This window comes from Pimephales promelas, chromosome 10 (genome assembly GCF_988280905.1).
Source record: "Pimephales promelas chromosome 10, fPimPro1.hap1.1, whole genome shotgun sequence".
Lineage (NCBI taxonomy): Eukaryota > Metazoa > Chordata > Actinopteri > Cypriniformes > Leuciscidae > Pimephales > Pimephales promelas.
In genome coordinates, this window is record NC_142778.1 from 1,120,185 (window position 1) to 1,143,884 (window position 23,700).

At 37.0% G+C, this 23,700-nt stretch overlaps 2 protein-coding genes and 1 long non-coding RNA gene across 7 annotated transcripts in view; 2 read left to right on the plus strand and 1 right to left on the minus strand.

The window, feature by feature from the left end:
- Positions 1 to 13,654, plus strand: LOC148977272 (uncharacterized). The gene is made up of 3 exons (XR_016169813.1): positions 1 to 238; positions 11,690 to 11,819; positions 13,398 to 13,654. It is a non-coding gene; the product is annotated as an uncharacterized LOC148977272 (long non-coding RNA).
- On the minus strand, positions 8,543 to 17,924 carry scamp5b (secretory carrier membrane protein 5b). Of its 3 annotated transcripts, XM_039647390.2 has the most exons (7): positions 17,786 to 17,924; positions 16,664 to 16,721; positions 16,451 to 16,570; positions 14,881 to 15,037; positions 13,648 to 13,749; positions 13,393 to 13,510; positions 8,543 to 11,346 (listed from the first exon to the last, which is right to left on the minus strand). In XM_039647390.2, the coding sequence occupies exons 2-7, from the start codon at positions 16,668 to 16,670 to the stop codon at positions 11,161 to 11,163; spliced, it is 690 nt and encodes a 229-aa protein (XP_039503324.1). In that variant the 5' UTR covers positions 16,671 to 16,721; positions 17,786 to 17,924; the 3' UTR covers positions 8,543 to 11,160. The 3 variants fall into 3 exon arrangements, with proteins under 3 accessions (XP_039503324.1, XP_088991381.1, XP_088991382.1); XM_089135255.1 differs by having other exon boundaries at positions 16,451 to 16,721; XM_089135256.1 differs by lacking the exon at positions 17,786 to 17,924 and having other exon boundaries at positions 16,451 to 16,745.
- A 477-nt stretch (positions 17,925 to 18,401) lies between these two features.
- Positions 18,402 to 23,700, plus strand: part of abcc8b (ATP binding cassette subfamily C member 8b) — a 115,348-nt gene continuing 110,049 nt past the window's right edge. For 2 of the 3 annotated variants that reach the window (XM_089135257.1, XM_089135258.1), the window contains exons 1-5: positions 18,402 to 18,675; positions 19,377 to 19,536; positions 21,002 to 21,143; positions 21,738 to 21,859; positions 22,149 to 22,315. In XM_089135257.1, the coding sequence (XP_088991383.1) occupies positions 18,655 to 18,675; positions 19,377 to 19,536; positions 21,002 to 21,143; positions 21,738 to 21,859; positions 22,149 to 22,315 (612 nt within the window). In that variant the 5' untranslated portion in view covers positions 18,402 to 18,654. The remainder of the gene's footprint in view (positions 18,676 to 19,376; positions 19,537 to 21,001; positions 21,144 to 21,737; positions 21,860 to 22,148; positions 22,316 to 23,700) is intronic. The other variant, XM_089135259.1, reaches the window with a different exon arrangement.

Sequence of the window (23,700 nt, forward strand, 5' to 3'; positions counted from 1 at the left end):
AGAGTTAGAGTTGAAGTAGCGCGGTTAACAGAGAGTGCATTGCATCATCTGTGCTACGGCAATATACAAGGTATAGCTGGATAAAACACCAAAAGGGTGCAAAATATTCACTTGTATTAGCCCAGTATTGATGTGGTGAGATGTACATCGATGTGATTGAGTTGTGATGTGTAATCGTGATCAGTGTGAAGTGTTTCTCCTCGTGTTGAAAACACGATTCATCGACTGTTCATAGAGTGTAAGTTTGTTTTATTTACTCACCTGTTCTGTAATGAGTAATATGTGTACTGTTTAACATGTGAATGTGATGTTTAATGTGTAACAGTTAAGTGATATATTTATTGTCAAATGCAGAGGGGAGAAATAGTGCTGAATAGGCCATCTGTGAGATCCAGACTGTGTTAATCAATATTAAATCGATTATTTCTTTATTTTTTTTTTATTTTTTTGGGAGGTTTGAATAGTGTATTGTTTGCATTTTCAGAGTTTGTAAAGGCCACTACCTTGTTTTTCTGTTGTTGTTATCCTTAAAGAAAAGCCACATTACGCGTTTTTTTGTTTTTTACTTACAGAATTCATAGATTTAAGAGTGGAAGCTAATTCCAATTTTTGTGTCTTTTATATTTATTTTTATCTTGCCTTGGTTTCTAATCCATTTTCAAGCCCAACAAGCCAAAGCTATTGTTAATGCTGTGAACCTGTGGTCACAGTCGGAAATAAAAGACCCTAATTTTTGACGTAGCCTAGAAATCTATACGCACCCAAGGGGCAGCAAAACTTATTTCGCAGCCAGTGTGGTCTAGCAACTCGCCATAGACGTTTTAGCAGGAAAAACCAAACTCTGGTCAGGCCAATCACATCGTGTCTAGAGTCGGTGGGCGAGAATTCGAAAGACAACCGTTTATCCCGCCCCTCGGATCGAGCCCTGTCAATGATGAGTTCCCAGACCTAACATCTTGATGTAGGTCTGGCATACCAGGCATTTACATGCTTACATTTTTCCTGTTGTTTGGAATATTTTATAAGAGCTACTCGACTATTCTGATCTAAATTCATTGATTCAGCTGTTTACATGAAGGCTTTCAGTCCGAATGAACCGTCAATGCGATGATAAACGGATTGTTTTGGTGCATGCGAAGCCAAATCCAATGGAGCGCTTGGTCTGCTGTTCAATATTTAATCTAGCATGACTCAGTCAGCATGAGATGTTTGTGTAGTGTGGAAACACACGTTTGCCTGAGACACGACAACAAGACGTCACGACGCGGTGGTCTCGGTGTCGACGTGATTTATCTCCAGACTAGAGCCGTTCTCCACCATTAAATCAAATGATTAACAACTCGGACTCGGTGGGAGATTATCTTGAACTGTTGGGATGTGAAAAGGGAGGGAAATAATTCAACTATCACTTACGGGGAGAAACACAAGCGTGACGATATTTCACTCCGGCCTGTTTGCTTTAATAATGACGGCTGGTTGCAAACGCGGAGGCCGTTCGGCTGAGCTAATGAACTCCTCGTCATCTCTATTTATGTGTGCCATTACATCCGAAGGTCTTGGAATAAAGATGGTGAGTTGTTTTTGCTCGGCAGTCCCACATCGTTCGTGTCCTCTGTGTCCTCCTTTGCTTTCCTCAATTCTCAGTCCCTCGCAAATGGCCCGTCGGAGGCCGTATGGAGGGAACAATGTGGGAATAAATCCTCATTACAGAGGTGCTGCGACGACAGGGCAAAATTGTTGCAGGGATACTAGTTTATAGACTCTCGGACGATTGGAACAAATGACTGGGAACGGGGGTTTACTGATTTGCTTATTTTACAGGTTCTTACTCCTGATGAGGCTTTCAATATGCAGATGCTGATGTGGCGCCAGGCTTTAAAACATTGATGACTTTGGGACTTTCCTTTTATAGAGCCAGTCCAAACGTCTGTAGGATCTTTACCGAGGCCATTGCTTTTTAATTCAACTGGCAAAGCAGGCAATCTTACAGTATATATGAATGTTCAGTTCGGACTGTGCAACATTGACACTGTTATTGAACAGAGTTGAATAACGACACTATTAGCTTTCTGTAGCGCTGCTCTATACAGCTGAAATGGAATTGGTTTCATAATTGATGAATTCTGCAACATTGACACTGTTATTTTCCTGACACTGCTTTGACACAATCAATGTTGTATGAAGCGCTCTATAAATAAATGTGACTTAATTTGACAATGACAAATACTTGAATGTCCCAAAAACCCAGACGTATCTCAAAATCAATAAATAAAATCAATGGAACACAAATGTTGGATGGATTGAGCGATTGATTGAACGATCGATCGATTGATTGATTGATCGATCGATTGATTGATTGATTGAACCAATATTGGGGTCTCTGGGACTCAAACATAAAGATAGTATTGATTGATTGATTGATTGATTGATTGATTGATTGATTGATTGATTGATTGATTGATTGAACAAACGAATATTGGGGTCTCTGGGACTCAAACACAAAGATAGTATTGATTGATTGATTGATTGACTTAATTTGACAATGACAAATACTTGAATGTCCCAAAACCCCAGACTTATCTCAAAATCAATCAATAAAATCAATGGAACACAAATGTTGGATGGATTGAGCGATTGATTGAACGATCGATCGATTGATTGATTGAACCAATATTGGGGTCTCTAGGACTCAAACATAAAGATAGTATTGATTGATTGATTGACTGATTGATTGATTGATTGATTGATTGATTGATTGATTGATTGAACGATCGATTGATTGATTGAACCAATATTGGGGTCTCTGGGACTCAAACAAAGATAGTATTGATTGATTGATTGAACAAACGAATATTGGGGTCTCTGTGACTCAAACATAAAGATAGTATTGATTGATTGATTGATTGATTGATTGATTGATTGATTGATTGATTGATTGAACAAACGAATATTGGGGTCTTTGGGACTCAAACATAAAGATAGTATTGGTTGATTGATTGATCAAACGAATATTGAGGTCTCGGAGACTCAAACATAGTATTGATTGATTGAACATTGGGGTCTCTGGGACATTAAAGATAGTAAAGTCAATCATAAGAGTCAAGAAAACTATAGTGTGTTGTGGAATAGTAGTCCTGCGTAGTATTGTAGGAGTAGTGTGTCAGTATCTTACAGGCATGATTATAATTCATAAACAATGAGTCCCATCATTAAAGAAAAAACAAAGAAGTCTAAAAGTTAGCCAGAGGCTTCGGTTAAGTGTTTAAATAAAGTTTGGATTACATTATGTGTTTGCAAGGGTGTGATGAATGCTGTACACAAGTAGACAACATGAGACAAACAACAGCTGATGTAATGTAAGATTACAAAGGGCGAACAGCTTGTTTGTCCTCCAAACATGGATCTACCAGATGTCTTTATACAATGACTGTGAACAGAACACAACGCAGAACCAAGTAGTGTTGGAGCACATGCAAAAATCAAACCAAGTTTCTGGTTTATTATATATATATATATATATATATATATATATATATATATATATATATATATAATATATATATATATATATATATATATATATATATATATATATATATATGAAGAGTTCAGATGCAAAAGCCTCTAAATGCCATTTGAAATTTTCTTCTAAAATTACCATTTTTATCACGTTTGTATATTTAAGTTCAGTAATTTCACTTAAATGACAATTAAAAGGTAATCTTCATTGCCATTTAAGTGAAAGTACTGAACTTAAATATACAAGCTTGATAAAAATGATCATTTTCAAATGGCACTTAGAGGCTTTTGCATATGAACTCTTCATATATATATATTTGACTTTCCTTTACTTTCAGCTACCAGTACTGTCAGTCAAGAGTGTGTTGATCATAAAGTCAAGAGACAGAGGGCATTAGAGAAATTCCTACGTGGCGTGTGTCTGCACACAGTCGTATGGGTGTGATAGAGAGAGTTTGTAAAACACGAGGATACGGCTCTTTCACCCTTGACTGGGAGAACATAAGCTCCTCTGTTCACTCTGTTGACTCCTGTGCTCTCCTTCACAACTATTGACCCTTCACACTCCGGTCACGACCTAAAACATATTTACCAGGTTTGAATGCCCCGTTATGTTCCTTGTGAAAATGTTTATTACAATATCGATAAGGTTAGAGGGCTGCTGGGCTGCTTTGGCTGTTGATTTTGGGGTGGAAATGTAACTAAATGGGAACGTTCTCAGACACTATGACGTTCTTCCAGTAATAAAAATTAATGCGCTTTATCTAATCAAAAAAAAAAAAAAAAAAAAAATGTGGCAAAACATTACAAGCAATATTATTAATTAAATTTAACAATAGAATTGAGTAATAATTAATAAAATTAATTCATTAAAAGTTAACCATTTAAAATGAGTAAAACCTTTTTTAGAAAGTATGTTTAAGTCACCATTATAGTGATCAGTGTTTGTTTTAAAATGCAGATATTTTTGTTTAATTTTTTGGTGTAAACTTTATTCATTTTAAATGGTTAACTTTTAAGGAATATTTTGATAAATTATTACTCAATTCTAATTTGTTTAATTTAATTAATAATATTGCTTGCAATCTGTTGCCACAATTTTATTGATTAGATTAAGCATATTAATTTTTTTTACAGTGTTCTCTAGAACATTTGTTCAAATTTCTGGACTTTAATAATGTTCTCAAAACGTCATTTATGCATTATTCATGGAACTTTAACATATATTTTTTTTTATGTATTTCTACTTGTAAACAGTTTTCATAACTTAGATTAGCCAAACGTTTTTATAATACATTTGCGTTAGCTGGTAAAGCAGCTGTTGTCTCTCGCACTTACCATGGGGACCCGAATCCCAAACCAGACGGATGAAGTCACGTCCCACTCCCAGCCACCATTACTTTATCATGCCTTCATTCAGGCCAAGAAAACTGAACAGAGTGCCTACAGACGGTCTCAATGGCCAAGAAACCCAAGGAACCGGTTGTGTCTTTTTGTTAAGTTTATACTGTAGTATACACTATTGCACCCCACAGTGAATGAGACACATAGGCTACTATGGAGTTTGGCCAGAGATGAATACCTGGGCAGGGATGAACTGAGACTTGTGAAAAAAAAAAAAAGTACTGTGTTGAATATGCACTTTAGTGTACTTCAAATCATGGTTACACAATAGTCAAAGGAATTTTGGTTACACTTTATTTTAAGGTGTCCTTGTTACTGTGTAATTATGCATTAGGGTTAAGACTGGGGTTTGGTTTAGGGTTAATTGCATGTAATCATGCCTAATTTATATATATATATATATATATAACATATACATGCAAAATGTAACAAGGACACTGTAAAATAAAGTGTTACCAGGGATATTAAAAAAAAAAAGTAAACGTACTTAAACTGAAAGAGAAAATACACTTTTAGAACTGTTAACACACTTTATGTACACGTATATACTATACTTATATGCTTTAGTCTTTTCTTCCCTATTGTCCGTATATCCGCTTCTGGAATAAGAACACGTGGGCGGGGCTTGATGTTGTCCGTGGGGAATTGATTGCTATTGGCTGATCTCATGTGAGTCACAGGTTGCCCCGCCCACATCATCAGAGAAGAGAAGAGATAATGTGCACCGATAATTCATTTGTAATAAATAGTAAATACTGTAGAAACTGTTGTAATTCTCCCAGGCAAACACAAACAGTTATAAGTGCACAAAGTTACTGTATTATAAAACACAAATCAGTGCTGTCATTTACAGGAATAGAGCGGTAACCATTTATACGGTGACCTCAACACAGATACATATGCCAAACATATGCCCTAAAACCATTTAGCCAACATTAAGTCATGAAAATGTTATTTCTGTATTTTCTCCAATAAATGTTTTTTTTTTTTTTTTTGGGTTATACAAATGGTTTTTAATGTTCTCTGAAAGTTCAAGTAGAACATTTAAACAAAATGTAGAAGAACGTCCAAATACGTTTCAGAGAAAAGGTGCCATGATAGATCTATACATAATGTGTTTGTGCTAACGTTTTGAGAACTTAATTAAAGGGGTGATGAACTGAGAAATCATATTTTCATTGAGCTTTTGACATCTAAGAGGTCATCATATTATAAGAATATCCTGTAAGTTTCAGGACTGAAAACGTCCTTGTTAGTCCAATAAAAGCTTTTATTGACACCAGGCTCAGCAAACGACTCGTTTTTCAAAGTGGGGAAAGTCTTCACCCCCACAGAAGAAGATCAACGCCTACTTTAGCCCCGCCCACCGATTCGCGCATTACATGCATAGCTAAATAACATAGATGCCTACCGTGATGACAACTCATTATAATATGCAAAACTGTTATCCACTCACAGCAGTGGGCGTTTACTTCCAAGTCTTCAGTGCGAGACGCCCATAAAAACCGAACGTTTTTAAAACTAGGGTAGAAAATAGACTATTACTTATTCATTTTAATGTTTTTGAATGTAAAAAACAAGCAAACGTCATAATTTCACCTCAGACAACAATATAAAAAAATTTAAAAGCCAGTTCATGACCCCTTTAGATTGTTGAATCTTTAGATTGTTGAACCAGAGATTGTTGAATCAATGTTGCTGGAATAGGTTTCCTCAGAAGAGCGTTCCTGTTAGCTGTGCATATATATATATATACGGTAACTTAACTTGAACCCTGTTCAGAATGACTTCATTTCCGTCTAATCCGATCGCTGCAGAAGAACAGATGTTGTGCACTGAGAATCGCCGAGTAAAGGAGATTCAGAGAGAGACCTGAAGGCAGATCATAGTGTAATTTTCCATCTGCACGTCAGGAATGTCCACCGCATGATCAGAGTGTGTTTGTCCAGGACACACACCGCCTGCTGAGTCGCAATACTGATACAGTGCACATGAACTTAAAGGAGGAGTTCACTTTTAAAAAAAAAGCTTTTGCTGATAATTTACTCGCCCCCATGTCATCCAAGATGTCCATGTCTTTCTTTCTTCAGTCGAAAAGAAATTAAGGTTTTTGATGAAAACATTCCGGGATTTTTCTCCATATAATGGACTTCAACGGTTCAAGGTCTAAAAGACAGTTTCAGTGCAAACTGTTCAAACGATTCCAGACGATGAATAAGGGTCTTATCAAGCGAAACGATCGCTCATTTAATAAATAAATAACAAAGTTTAAGTTTTATAAGCTCGAATGCTCGCCTTGCTCTGATCTGTGATGCGCGTTCGTGACTCTCCTGTTTGAACTCGTTCGTCAAAATGAACAAATCTTTTTCCGAGTCATTTGGTTCATTCAACGAACGAAACGAACGAATTGACTCTAAAAAAAGATTCCGATCGAAAAGATAAGAAAGATAAGACCCTTATTCATCGTCTGGAATCATTTAAAGCCCTTTGAACAGTTTGCACTGAAACTCTCATTTGGACCTTGAACCGTTTGGTTCCCATTGAAGTCCATTATATGGAGAAAATCCTGGAACGTTTTCATCAAAAACCTTAATTTCTTTTCGAATGAAGAAAGAAATATGGACATCTTGGATGACATGGGGGTGAGTAAATTATCAACAAAAGTTTTTTTTTTTTCAAAAGTGAACTACTCCTTTAAGAGTTTTAGTGAATCAATCAAAACTAACTTTAGCGGGAAAATAACTTTATTCTAGAGCTGTCATAAAGCCAAAACAATCTCTGTTACTGTAATTCCCTATTATCACTGTAAAGCAGCTTTGGAACAATCCACATTGTTAAAAGCGCTATATAAATGAGGATGACTTGCGTAAAAGCTCATTTATTAACGAAGGCTTTTAATTACCCGGGTTATTAATTCTTATGTGTGTGCGTTTCCTTGTATGTTTGTTTTATTATTATTAATGTAGAGCACTTTGAGCAAACATGGTTGTATTGAAAAGTGCTTTAAAACAAAAATATATATATATGTTTTATCATCATGAGGAATCCAATCCATGACCTTGACCTCGTTAAAGTCCTGTACCGGCACTAAAACATCAGTAACACACTGTAACTTCTTCACGAGCCCGCCTGAAGTTTGATACGATACAACAGACAGTCAGTGATATAAAGAACATATGCTTCACTGCGATGGTGCTGACTTTATTGGTTATACTCCATATAACAATTTGATTTTAACTGGAAGCTGGAAAATATGCTCATCTTCATAATTCATGCTAGGAGTTTTATTATAAGTGGCCTCTGTGTTTGTGCAAATTGAGTGTCTAAAGCAGAGGATGTCAGTGCCGTTTATAACAGGAGACTATACGACCATCATTACTCTACGAATGGTCTGAGAAAGAAAGAGAGCGTTTATTGTCTTCTTTGGGAATGTAATCTGTGATCATGTGTCTGCTTAAATGTTTAAATGTGCGTCTAAATGGGAATCTAGCCTGACAAAGTAGTGTTGTTGTCCGATTGTGATCTGCAAGTCAGTGCAAAATCCCAGTCTGGAAATCTCTCGTCCCAGAACAACACTGCGCCCTGCTGGACGAAACACTTCACACGCCATTCATGAGGAAACAAGAGCTTGTGTTTAATGGTTAAACTCATTACAGTCAAGAATCGCTAACACTGCTTTCCGTAACACTTTACAATTATGTTCATTAGTTAACATGAATTTATCAACTTACATGATTTTGTTACTGTATTTATTCATATTTAATGTTAGTTAATAAAAATACTGTTTGTTCTGTATTAAATAATGTTAACAAAGCAACCTTTGATTTTAATAACGTATTAGTAAATGTTGTAATTAATATTAACTAAGATTAATAATCACGTTAACTAAGGTACCAGTATGTGTTACTCTAGTTGTCTATCACATGGAAACTCAGTCTAAAATTTCTTTGAAATTATTCAAGATTTACACAATTCCCTTTTCATGAAGATACTAAAAATCTGTGTTCTTCAATAAATATATGATTTATACTCAAAAAGTGACCAAACAAACAGACCAATCAATATTTTCTACACTTTATACACACAATATATCTGAAACGAAAACAAAGTAAAATGTGATTAATTGACAGAGCAACCTCTCTACTAGTCATTTATGATTTCATATTACACTCACTTGAACAGTTTCTAGCAGATTTACTCATGTAGAATAACTATAAAAATGTATATTCGCTACAAAAATTTACATGTTTAAAAATAATTTCACAGACTGTGCTCACAAAAATAAAAATTCTATTTCAATTAAAATTTTAGAAATATTAATTACATACTTAATTTCCAGGATGTTGTATATATTTCACTAAAATTCTCTTGTATGTTTTATATTTCAATTATACACACTTTAAAAATTTCCTGGTATTTCCAGCTTTTCCCTGATTGCAAATCTCATCAAATCTACATACATTAATTTCTAATTTAATACAGTCACATAACAGCAAACATAGGCTAAAATATAGACTACACAAAACTCAGACACACACACACATTTAAATTAAAAAACGAAAAATTAGTTCCACTTCGTATTTCAGCCACATCACATCACGATCAATGAAGGCCTGGTGTGTGTTTCCCGTACAGCGGCGACCTAACCTAACCCTAACCCACACACTGATCATAGTACGGTGAGTCGTTGAAGAAACACAATCCAACACGATCTCACGGCAATTCGTACGCATTTTACGAGGTGGCTAATTCATACAAATGACCTACCCGTGACCCCGCCCCTAAACCTACCCGTGACCCCGCCCCTAAACCTACCTGTGACCCCACCCCTAAATCTACCGGTGACCCTGCCTCTAAACCTACCGGTGACCCCGCCCCTAAACCTACCCATGACCCCTCCCCTAAACCGACTCGTGACCCCGCCCCTAAACCTACCTGTGACCCCGCCCCTAAACCTACCTGTGACCCCCCCCTAAACCTACCCTGACCCCTCCCCTAAACCGACTCATGACCCCGCCCCTAAACCTACCCATCACTAATCGTACAAATTCGAAGGAATGACGTTGTATGAATTCGCAACCCGGTCTCATCCCAAATCGTCATATAACTGACGTTTTGGGACGTCTTTTGACCATACGTCAATATTCGCCTTTTTAGGGCCCCCTTAAACGTCGGTAGATGAGGTTATGGGATCCTAACTCTACCCCATACCTAAACTTAACCCTAAACCTAACCCGTCACCTAACTGACGTTAAAGGTAAAGCGTCAGTTGTATGACGGCCCGGGATCGCCATCTACCGACGTTTAAGGGGGCCCTAAAAAGGCGGATATTGACGTATGGTCAAAATACGTCCCAAAACGTCAGTTATATGACGATTTGGGATGAGACTGTGTTAGAATTCGTAGGAATTAGCCACCTTTTAATCCCTCGTACAAATTCGTATGAATTGGTCCTGAGGTCGTGATTCCCTTGAGAAAAATTGCCATTTATTGTAACTGATATCCAAAATAATTGATATTGAATCGAATTGCAATCGAAATCGAATCGAATTGTGAAATTTGGTGAAAATTGTGAATGGTTTCGGGAAAACCGACTCGATGAACTATGATGATAACGACGGAACTAGCGACCATAGTTGGTTTAAAGGTGCAGTCTGTAAGATTGACATTTCTTTGAGATTTCGACTAGTGGTCGAAATTGGTACTGCAGTCCAAATTCAAAATATCGGAGATCATTTTTTCCCCGCCTCCTCAAACTCGTTGCCAGATTGAGAACACTCAACAGGAACGAGTGGAATTGACAATGAAAGCCGAGGAGACTTACACACTGTAAATTGATTTATCCGCGTTTTAATATGCTTTCGTTTATAGAGATGTTTAGATCCAGAGGTTTTTAAGGTTGTGTAGAGACTGCGATCTCTGACCCAGTTTATTTGCTGGCTCCAATACGCTGAGTTTCCCGCCAACTGGCAACCCAGGGTGTTGAAATACTATTGGCTGAGCTGGCAGTGGGCGGAGTCACACAGACCAAAACTAAAACCGGCTGACATCACGAAACGTGTAAAATAACTGGCCGTAGAAGTGTTTTTCAGAGAAACGAGTCTGTGAACTCGGCATGTTTCCTAAATATCCTACAATATTGCTTTAGTCGAGTGAAAACGTCACATATTCAGCACCTTTAACGATGCTATGGGGAAACACAGCCCTGCTCTACTGATGACTGGCTGTGTTGGTGCTTCACATGGTGTTGTCGTAGGAGGGCGTGGAGTACTGTGGGGTCTGCGGGGTCTGAGGGCCCTGTAAGGACCCCAGGGCTGCCTGCGTCGCTGCCTGCTGAACGTGAGGGTTTTTCCAGGCGCCGGAGACCCACTCCTCCTGCGCTTTACTCATGCTCCCGCCACTGCCGCGGTAGAAGTTATGGACCTGCCGAACATGAGCAGCACAATCATGTTCATCAGTGTCAGTTGTAGAACAAAAAAATAAATAAATAAAAAGGTTACTGTGACTTTTTATCTCACATTTCATTTTTTTTTTTTTTGATTTATAAACTTGCAATTGCGAGTGTGAGAATTTAGGGAAAAAAGTCAGAATTGTAAAAGGTTTTTAGGAAGAAAGTCAGAATTGAGGAAAAAAAATGTGAGATGTGCAAAACAAGTATTGTGAGAACAAAAGTCGTAATTAGTTTTTTTTTTTTTATTACGTGACAGAAACATGATGTGTAGTTCCATTATCACCAATTTTTCCTGGTTTCTGATTGGCTTTTCAGACACAAATCCAAAGGTAAATAACTGATTTACTCTGGCATCTAAATAACAACAACTACACACTCCAGCCTCACAACAGACACCCATCCATCCCAAGACTTCTACACACACATCACACAACAGCAGTGTTGGGTAAGTTACTCTAAAAAAGTAATTAATTACTAGTTGCTAATTACCTCTTCAGCAGTGTAATTAGATTACTCTAAAAAGTATTTAATTACTTTTAATTACTAATTACCTTCAAAATCCCATATCAATCTCAACCAGCTGAATAATACAAGGATAGACATGAATCTGTTTTAATTCTTTCAAATAAAATACAATAAAATTGCATGAATTATCCTTAAACTGACTAAATTGGAGAAGGTTACATTATGAAAACATCAGACAATACATTTTGATGTTAAACCCACTATTGTTTTATGTCTGATCTCATGACATTTCACATTTTTTTCATACATAATTTTATCATAATTCATACGAATTTGTACGAGTGCGGTCGTACGATTTAGACACCTCATAAAATGCATTCGAATCGCTGTGAGATCGGATTGACAGTATTTACCTCAATTACATGAGAAGTAACTGTAATTAAATTACAAATACATGAAGAGTAATCTACGGAGGCGTATAGCATTCAATTGAAGAAAAAAATCTACTCTGTTTTTCTGAATTAACGAGTTAATTTTTCATGAGAAAAAAAAATGCTCTGTTTTTCTGAATTAACGAGTTAATTTTTCATGAGAAAAAAAATTGCTCTGTTTTTCTGAATTAATGAGTTAATTTTTCATGAGAAAAAAAGTTTTTGCTCTGTTTTTCTGAATTAACGAGTTAATTTTTCATGGAAATATTTTTTTTACAGCGTTTTTCTGAATTAATGAGTTAATTTTTCATGAGAAAAAAAATATTTTGCTCTGTTTTTCTGAATTAATGAGTTATTTTTTCATGAGAAAAAAAGTTTTTGCTCTGTTTTTCTGAATTAACGAGTTAATTTTTCATGGAAATATTTTTTTTTACTGCGTTTTTCTGAATTAATTTGTTAATTTTTCATGAAAAAAAAATATTTTGCTCTGTTTTTCTGTATTATTGAGTTAATTTTTCATGAGAAAAAAAATATTTTTCTCTGTTTTTCTGTATTAATGAGTTAATTTTTCATGAGAAAAAATATTTTGCTCTGTTTTTCTGAATTAACGAGTTAATTTTTCATGGATTTTTAATTTTTTTTGCTCTGTTTTTCTGAATTAACGAATTAATTTTTCATGAGAAAAAAAATTTTTGCTCTGTTTTTCTGAATTAACTTGTAATGAAAAATTAACTCGTTAATTCAGAAAAACAGAGCAAAAAAAAATTTTCTCATGAAAAATTAACTCGTTAATTCAGAAAAACAGAGCAGATTTTTTTTCTTCAAGTGAAAAATTAACTCATTAATTCAGAAAAACAGAGTAGATTTTTTTTTCTTCAAGTGAATGCAATACGCCTCCGTAGTAATCCCTTACTTTACATTTTCAAGGGAAAAGTAATTAAATTACAGTAACTAATTACTTAGTAATTAGTTACACCCAACACTGCACAACAGACACCCATCCATCCAAGACTTCTACACACAGGTCAACTAAACGAGCTGATCCTGGCACACCGGCGAGTGCACAGGTGATGAGTCGAACACACACCCATCCCGCTGAGATACGTGTGTGTGTGTGTGTACCTTAGTGAGCGCGATGAAGCAGAGCGCGGCGACCGCGGTGAACATGAGCGTGGGGATCAGCATGATGATGGAGGCGAAGATACTCGTACCAAAGAAGGAGATGGTGCCCAGCCAGCCACTGAACCAACACACACACACACACACGTCACATAGAGGAATAGATGCAGTATTCTAGTGTGAGGTGTGTGTGTGTTAGCGTTCAGAATCCTCATATTTAAGAATAATATGCATAATATGTGGATGCATTTGTCTTACCAAACACCCCATCCGGGAATACCAATGGCCTGAATTATGGAGATGAAAAGTTGTGCCATGAAGACAAAGAAGAAAGCCATGAAGTAGAACGAGCTGTCCGTCCTGCAACACAACGACAACACAGATGCACAAATACAGAACTACACTTATCTAAACATTAACGACACATGTCTGATGGATCAGGTGTTGATGTTATTACAGTTTTTTCCAGTCGCTAACACACTAAAATGACATCACAGCACAATTCTTTAAACGAAGAAGCAAAACTTCTTCTCAAGTTTACAAAAGTCTAAACACATTTTCTGCTTTACACACATTTTGCATTTCAAAATGCCACTTTTTAAATGCACTGATATGCACAGATCTCTGCATAAGACACGACAATCTGACATAAAGTCACATGTTTGCCATTTCTAAACACTACCGTTCAAAATGACACTAATTGGCCAATTACATCTGGCCAAACACCTCATGGTTCATTGTTAACACTTCAATCAGGATGTAAGCACTATAAAAACTATAAAACTATAAAAAAAAAAAAAAGAAATTTCTTGCCACAAATTTTCTGGAAGTTTCTTTTTCAGTTTCAGTCCCATGTAAATATTTCTGCTGTGCATATGTTGCACTGACTTGTGAAAAAATACATTACAGTAAAATGAAGTTTCAACAGCATGTGTGTGTCTGCACATATTTCTGTGCATGTGAACAGTCTGATGCATATTTTAGTACTATGGCAAAGCATACTAAAGGACTGCTTTTCATTATGCCCAACAGTGTGTAGTTGTTTAGGCAAAAATCTGGTAATATGACTGAAGTGTGTGCCAGTTCATGCAAAAGTTTAATTTTGATAATGCTATGTATAGTTTCATTTTGCAGGATATATGAGGTGTTTTGCAGTTTGGGTGTGTGCTTTTGTGAATTGTGTTAAGTATTTTGATAAAACCAGACTAGTTTGCAAAAATGTATGTTAGCAATTGGAAAAAACTGTAAATTAATGTTAATAAATATTAATATTGAATTAATATTGTATTAAATAAATAAAAAATGGATTCATTATGCTGTACATTTATAATATGATGATAATAACCATTATTATTAAAATGTTTAAATACAAATTAATATTCATAAATTGATAAATTATATATATATATATATATATATATATATATATATATAGGATAATAATAATATTTATTGTACATATGTTAATTTGGTGAGGAAGTAGACGCTCACTTGAAGGCGTTGTAAATGGCCCTGAACCAGCACACGTATGAGCAGGGCGTGAAGAGGACGACCCAGATGATGGACATGCCGAAGTTCGTTACTCCTCCTCCTCCGAACATCCACGCCATACAGCCGAAGAAGTTCACCAGCAGCGTGGAGCCGTACACTGAGGACACAGCAGATCGCTTATCTACTGATTGTACCCAACTCACCACGTTATATGCACAGGTGTGTGTGTGTGAGAGAGAGAGAAAGAGAGAGAGCGTGTGTGTGTTCCAGAAAGATATATATATATATATATATATATATATATATATATTAGGGCTGTGCAAAAATTAATTGCGATTAATCGCATCCAAAATAAAAGTCTGTGTTTACATAATATATTTGTGTGTGCTGTACATAATTATTTTGTATATATAAATACAAACACATGCATGTATATATTTAAGAAAATGTATTGTTCATATATAAAATATTTATATTTATATAATATAGATTATATATTTATATATATATATATATACAGAATTTAAGCGCAAATAATTCTTAAATATATACATGCATGCATAGGTATTTATATAGACAAAATAATTACATACAGCACACACAAATATATTATGTAAACACAGACTTTTATTTTGGATGGGATTAATCGCAATTAACTTGTGCACAGCCCTAATATATATCATATGTCAAAAAATACATGTGGGTGCTCTGTGTATAATTATTTTATATATAAAAATACACACACATGCTTGTATATATTTAAGAAATATTTTCATGTATATACTGTATATAGATTTATAAATAATTTATATTATATAAAAATATTTGATATATAAATCATATTTTTTCTTAAATATACATGCATATGTGTCTGTATTTATAAATATACAAAATAATTATACACAGAGCACCCACAATATTATGTAAACACAAACTTTTATTTTGGATGTTTTGATGCGTATATTGCTTATTGCAAATATATATATATATATATATATATATATATATATTCTGAAATCATACACTGGTGTCATAGTCTTTGTCTGCACCTGTCTGTCTTAGTCTTCACTACACTACCCAGAATCCTTCTTGTCTCCAGACCTGAACTCACTCCCTCAATTACCCACCTGTTCATCGTCATAATCATCTGTGTCACCTGTCCTCACCTCATCAGTGCTTGTATTTAAGTTCCCTCATTCAGTCCTGGTTGGTCTTTGTAAATGTTTGAGTGTGTTTGTCTCCTGCCTGTCTGTACCTGTGAGAACATATTTGGAGTAAACTGTTTGAATTGGAGCGTTTGCCTCGTCCGCCTTCTTCTACCCACACACACCCGTGACAACTAGGAGTAAAACAATATATATATATATATATATATATATTCGATGATTCAACAGTCCTCCAGCAGTCACACACACACACACACACACACACACCAAGAGTGTTTAAACAATTAACAAGTCAGTCGAGTGAGATGCTACTTTAGACATGTTCGTCTGAACACTTAACTCAACAGAGCATTTGTAAACTGAATATCATCTATATGCATGTGTGTGTGTGTGTACGGACTCACAGATCCACAGGTAGTAGAGTCTCTTGCACATGGTGCGGTGCTGGTCCGGAATATCCTCAAAGTCCTGATGGAAACACGGCCGTAGAGGAATGAAGCCGGGCAGAGGAGGGAAGTTGTTTTCTACAGGACAGACATAAAGCAGAGCATCCGTGTGTCGTACAGTAGTGCATCTCTGACTTATTAATCTAACCAGTACATGGGTCAAGGTCCTACCAGCCATTGGGGAACAGCCGACGACTATTCGATCTTCAGAGCTGTCGATCTAGCAAACCTACATATGAAGAGAAACACACACTGCCAGGTAATATTCTGGACATTTGCAGCTTTATTCACACATGTTGACCAACATTAGGGCATGTATGGGGTAAGTTGTCACAATTTAACTACAAATATCAACCATCAAAAAGTCTTAAAATTATTTAAATTTGGTTATATTATTTTATATTTTATATTATATTTTATATTATTTTATATTATATAATTAAATTATTTTAATTACATTTAGGGGTGGGAATCACCAGAGGTCCGATAATAAGATATTATCATGATTCTTAAGCGACAACACAATATTATTGCACTTTCAAACATGAAAACATATATACATATATATATATATTTTTTTTTTTTTTTTGCAAAATGTCACGAAAGGAAAACTTTGTCCACATCCTTGTTCAATATTTTCAGCCTTCCTCATATTTTAGACATATTTAGCCAATTAAAAATGATTGCTCAATGTTGATTCAACGTATTTGTTTGTACAATATACATTTTGTTTTAAGCAATTTTACAAAGGAAAACCTTACTAAAACCCTAATGAGCAAGCCAAAGGTGATGCTATACTCTATATATATATATATATATATATATATATATTTTTTTTTTTTTTGTATTACAGCAGAAGTATATCAGCCTAAATAAGTGGGTTATTTTCAACTACACTCTCAGAAAAAAGGTCCAAAAGCTGTCACTGGGACAGTACCCTTCAAAAGGGGTTTTGCATGTATAATTTATGTGCTAATATGTACACTTTTGGTATCAATATTTGCTTTTGAGGGACTAATATGCACTCTACAAAGGTGTACCACACACAGTGACAGCTTTAGTGTGTTAACTGAGGATTAAGAGGAAGGATCACAGAGGGTGTTTTCTACACTGACCCATATTGACACATTAACGTGCATCTCAACATTTACCAGTTTACACGAGTGTTTACAACCCTAATGTTGTCTTTGTTTGATTCCCGTATATTTTCTATACTATAATTACGAGTGAGATTCCGGCTCGCTAAATCTGGCATTAACAGAGAATGAATGGAGAGGGAAATAATCGCCTTACCTTCTCCTGCACTCCTCTTACATTAGCATGGCCCTCTGGTGAATACTCCAACACTTATTCATACTAAATAACACACCGTGAGTGCACACACTACAGTAAGAGTAAGCAGAGCTGCTCGCTTCTTAGAAAGTTTGTTGGAATCTTTGAGTGATTTGAGTTCATTCGTCACATATCCAGACAGATCAGAGACTAACGGATTGTAGCCAATAGGAGAGGCGTATTAGGTTCTGGGCACGCCCTCTTTCACTTCGTTAGCCAATCAGCGCCATGGAACAACAAGCGCATTTGAAGATATCTTGTTGACAAATCAGTGCTTTTTTCAGCAATTAAAAATAAATGTTGCATCAAATTATTCAATAAATAATGAAAACTGAGTCTTAAGAGCCTCGTGCACTTGCATTGTTTAACCACTAAGGGGCAGAGTTTCCACACATTATGCCATTGCTACTGCACAGCTTCATATCTTGCTGTCATTAATACTCACACATGTGTGTTTACACTGCCTTTATCCTTTCTTTCGATTTCTACACTCTTAAAACACTCAAGGAATAACTGATACTAACTGATAACTTCGGAGGGTGTTTATATCTTTCAATCTTTTTATTTTTTTTATGTGATCAGACAAACTGGATGGGTTTGGATGAGGGTGGAGATTAAGTGTCAGCGGGACTGAGCGCCAACAGGATCGCGCTCATAATCTCGTGCTCGAGGATCATCTGATCTCAGGTCAGCCAGATCAGGAGAGAGAGAGAGAGAGAGAGAGAGAGAGAGTGCAGGACTCGTGCAAAACTCGTCTGTGTGTTTCAATGTCCAAGTGTTGAAAAATAACTCAGTCCATCGAGGGGGACATGAAATAAACTCTTCCAAAGATGATGCGAGGATACCGACCGGTGAGATGCTACACTTTTATCTGAGCAAAATATTACGTTCAACAGTTTGGGTGTTCTGTGAATATTCTGCATGTTTTTTTTTTGTTTTTTTTTTTGTTTTTTTTACACTGGAAAATTATTTGAACTTATTTCTTTATATATATAGCCTATTTGAAAACGTTTTTCTCTCAATCGCAACATTATTTCCACAAACATTGCCTACATTTGATAATTTTAAATCAATTTTTTTTTTTAAATCACAACTAATGCGAAATAGGCTGCAATAGTGTGTAGAAATAGCAGTTTATAATCTCTTGCATTGTGACATCGCACAGATTTTGAACCGATCCGCGTGTCTGTTTTAATTATTATTACAGATGACTTGCGACAACTTAATCCCGATTACATTGGGATAGAACAACAAAAGTAATGTTTTTAGTTCTTACAGTGTGATATCAAGAACAGATGCTGTTTTTCTATAGGGCAATATATGAAACCGATGGGATGTTTGTAAAAATCATATATGTAAATAAGATCCACACATTGCTCTTGCATTATGGCTTTTGTTGTTGTTGTTAAAATCATGGATTTGCGGATTACAGGAGCTTTACCTCGGGATACCCCAGGATATCAGACACAACATATTTAAAGATGTCTCTGCTGCATTCATAATGTCTCATAACTGGCCTGTGTGTGTGTGTGTGTGTGTGGTCTCCTCATAGACGCCAGTCTCCAACTCGACCCTGTCCTTCTGCGGCACGGAGAACTCCTCGGCGTATAAGGTGGACAACGGCCTTCTGAACAACGGCTGCTTTCTGGACGCTCTCGGTGTGGTTCCTCATGTGTTCCTGCTCTTCAGCACCTTCCCCATCCTCTTCATCGGTGAGAGCCAGTGTGTGTGTGTGTTTCTGTCGTTCCCCATCCTCTTCATCGGTTAGGGGCTTCCTCACAGTCACATGGTCTTGGTTTCAAGGCACTTCTGTGTTCCTCGAAGATACACTCTAAAAAATGCTGGGTTGTTTTAACCCAATTTTGGGTCAAATATGGACAAACCCGAAATGTTGGGTTAAAAATGTAATGTAAAAATTTAACCCAACGGCTGGGTTAGTCCATATTTGACCCAAAGTTGGGTTAAAACAACCCAGCATTTTTTAGAGTGTACAAATGAGAATCTGGCATGTCAGATGCACTGAAGAAACTGTGGTGGAGTGTGTGAGTGTGATTGTGTGATTGTGTGATCGTGATCTCCTTACAGCTAATTCTCCCAATATTTGACTGAACTCTTCTTTCTAAAAAAGATCCACTTTTACCCCAGCAACTTACACTCTCAGAAAAAAAGGTTCAAAAGCTGTCACTGGGGCTGTACCTTTTTAAAAGGTAAACTTTTGTACCCAAAGGCTGCATATTGATACCTTAGTGGTACACATTAGCACCTAAAAAGTTCATATTGACACCTAAAATGGACATATTAGCTCCTGAAATTGACATATTAGCACCTAAAATGTATATATTAACACTTAAAATGTACATATTACCACCTACAATGTACATATTAGCTCATGAAATGGGCATATTAGCACCTAAAATGTACATATTATCACTTAAAATTTACATATTAGCTCTTGCAATGGACATATTAGCTCCTGAAATTGACATATTACACTCTAAAAAATGCTGGGTTGTTTTAACCCAATTTTGGGTCAAATATGGACAAACCCAAAATGTTGGGTTAAAAATGTAATGTAAAAATTTAACCCAACGGCTGGGTTAGTCCATATTTGACCCAAAGTTGGGTTAAAACAACCCAGCATTTTTTAGAGTGTAGTAATAATAATAATAATAATAATAAAAATAAAAATATTATTATATTAGCACCTAAATATTATTATTATTATATTTCCACCTAAAATGTACATATTAGCTCATGAAATGGGCATATTACCACCTAAAATGGACATATTAGCACCTAAAATGTACATATTAACACTTAAAATGGACATATTAGCTCCTGAAATGGACATATTAGCAGCTAAAATGTACTTATTAACACCTAAAATGTACATATTAGCTCTTGAAATGGACATATTAGCTAATGAAATGGGCATATTAGCACCTAAAATGCACATTAACACTTAAAATATACATATTAGCACCTAAAATGGACAAAAGTTTACCTTAGTATTATGAAAATTAATAAAGAAAAATAATACTAAAAAATAACATTAAAAAATGTGTGTGTTGTGTTGTGTTGTGTAGTGTAGGCTGGGGCAGTCAGAGCTCGAAGGTCCACATTCATCACAGTGTGTGTGTGTGTGTGTGTGTGTTGTTGTGTTGTTGTGTTGTGTAGGCTGGGGCAGTCAGAGCTCGAAGGTCCACATTCATCACAGCACGTGGCTTCATTTCCCCGGCCACGACTTGCGCTGGCTGTTCACTACGGTCCTGCTGTTCGTGCTGGTGTGTGAGATCGCTGAGGGAATCGTGTCGGACGGGTGAGAACACACACACACACACACACCATCGACTCGCTTCACTGAATATCAGATCGTTAGTTTCAGTTATTCAGCCATGAGCAATAAAATAGTTACATATAAAACGACTGTACATTTTATGACTAAAAACTATATCATAACTTTTATATATTTAGAATCATAATATTCAAAATAACCTTTTGGTACACACACACACATTATAATAAGACTTGATATATTTGGTCACAATTCAAATGTAGGCAAATATGTGACTAACCAAATAAGGTATTTTTACATTCAAAGGAAATAAAGCATTACTTTTATTCAGCAAGGATGCATTACACTCATCAAAGTGACAGTAAAGACGTGTACAGTGTAATATTACAAAATTATACTATTTCGGTAACACTTTACAATAAGGTTCATTAGTTAACATGAACAAAACACTTCTCTACAGCATTTATTAATCTCCGTTTATTTCAACATTTACTAATGCATGAAGAGACTTCTTCCAAAAACTCGGCTTTTCAGCACAGAATAGCATACAATAACGTGTGTGTGTGTGTGTGTGTGTGTGTTCTGCAGTGTTTAATAACCGAATGCATTTGTTCTCAGGTTTAATCAGTCTCGGCATCTTCACCTCTACATGCCAGCCGGACTCGGGATTCTGGCCGCCGTCACATCCATCATCTATTACCACAACATCGAGACCTCCAACTTCCCCAAGCTGCTTATCGGTACACTAAACCCTTCCAGATTCACATCATCATCATCATCATCCTCATCATCCCTGAGATAAACACTGAATGTTGTCAAAATACTGGCAGTGAACAGACTTTATTTATATAGCACTGTTCATACATGGTGGCAATTCAAAGTGCTTTAAAATAATTACAAAATAAAAGCAAGGAAAATTAAAATGGTTATGAAATGAATTAAAATAGATATATGATAGAGTTATAAAATGAATTAAAAGAGTACACAGATGATACACAGGCTTATGGATATACTGCTCTTGGTATCCAGCTCTGCTGATCTACTGGACTTTGGCCTTCATCACCAAAACCATCAAGTTTGTGAAGTACGATTGCCACGGCATCGGGCCGAGACAGCTGCGGTTCTGCATCACGGGCCTCCTGGCGCTCCTGTACGGGCTTCTGCTGGGGGTCGAGGTCAACGTGATCCTGCGCCGGGTGAGTGTGGGGTCAGGGGTCACTGCAGGAATATCTGGGATATCTGTGAGTGTGGGGTCAGGGGTCACAGCGGGAATATCTGGGATATCTGTGAGTGTGGGGTCAGGGGTCAAAGCGGGGATATCTGGGATATCTGTGAGTGTGGGGTCAAGGGTCACAGTGGGGATATCTGGGATATCTGTGAGTGTGGGGTCAGGGGTCAAAGCGGGGATATCTGGGATATCTGTGAGTGTGGGGTCAGGGGTCACAGCGGGGATATCTGGGATATCTGTGAGTGTGGGGTCAGGGGTCACAGCGGGGATATCTGGGATATCTGTGAGTGTGGGGTCAAGGGTCACAGTGGGGATATCTGGGATATCTGTGAGTGTGGGGTCAGGGGTCAAAGCGGGGATATCTGGGATATTTGTTTGTGTGGGGTCAAGAGTCAAAGCGGGAATATCTGGGATATCTATGAGTGTGGGGTCAGGGGTCACAGCGGGAATATCTGGGATATGTGTGAGTATGGGGTCAGGGGTTACTGTGGAAATATCTGTGACATCTGTGAGTGTGGGGTCAGGGGTCACAGTGGGGATATCTGGGATATATGTGAGTGTGGGGTCAAAGGTCACAGTGGGAATATCTGGGATATCTGTGAATGTGGGGTCATGGGTCACAGCGGGGATATATGGGATATGTGTGAGTGTGGGGTCAAGGGTCAAAGCGGGGATATCTGGGATATTTGTTTGTGTGGGGTCAAGGGTCAAAGCGGGGATATCTGGAATATCTGTGAGTGTGGGGTCAGGGGTCACAGCGGGAATATCTGGGATATGTGTGAGTATGGTGTCAGGGGTCACTGTGGAAATATCTGGGACATCTGTGAGTGTGGGGTCAGGGGTCACAGTGGGGATATCTGGGATATATGTGAGTGTGGGGTCAAAGGTCACAGTGGGAATATCTGGGATATCTGTGAGTGTGGGGTCAAAGGTCACAGCGGGAATATCTGGGATATCTATGAGTGTGGGGTCAAGGGTCAAAGCGGGGATATATGGGATATCTGTGAGTGTGGGGTCAGGGGTCACAGTGGGGATATCTGGGATATATGTGAGTGTGGGGTCAAAGGTCACAACGGGAATATCTGGGATATCTGTGAGTGTGGGGTCAGGGGTCACAGCGGGTATATATGGGATATCTGTGAGTGTGGGGTCAGGGGTCACAGCGGGAATATCTGGGATATGTGTGAGTGTGGGGTCAAGGGTCAAAGCGGGAATATCTGGGATATCTGTGAGTGTGGGGTCAGGGGTCACAGTGGGGATATCTGGGATATATGTGAGTGTGGGGTCAAAGGTCACAGCGGGAATATCTGGGATATCTGTGAGTGTGGGGTCAGGGGTCACAGCGGGTATATA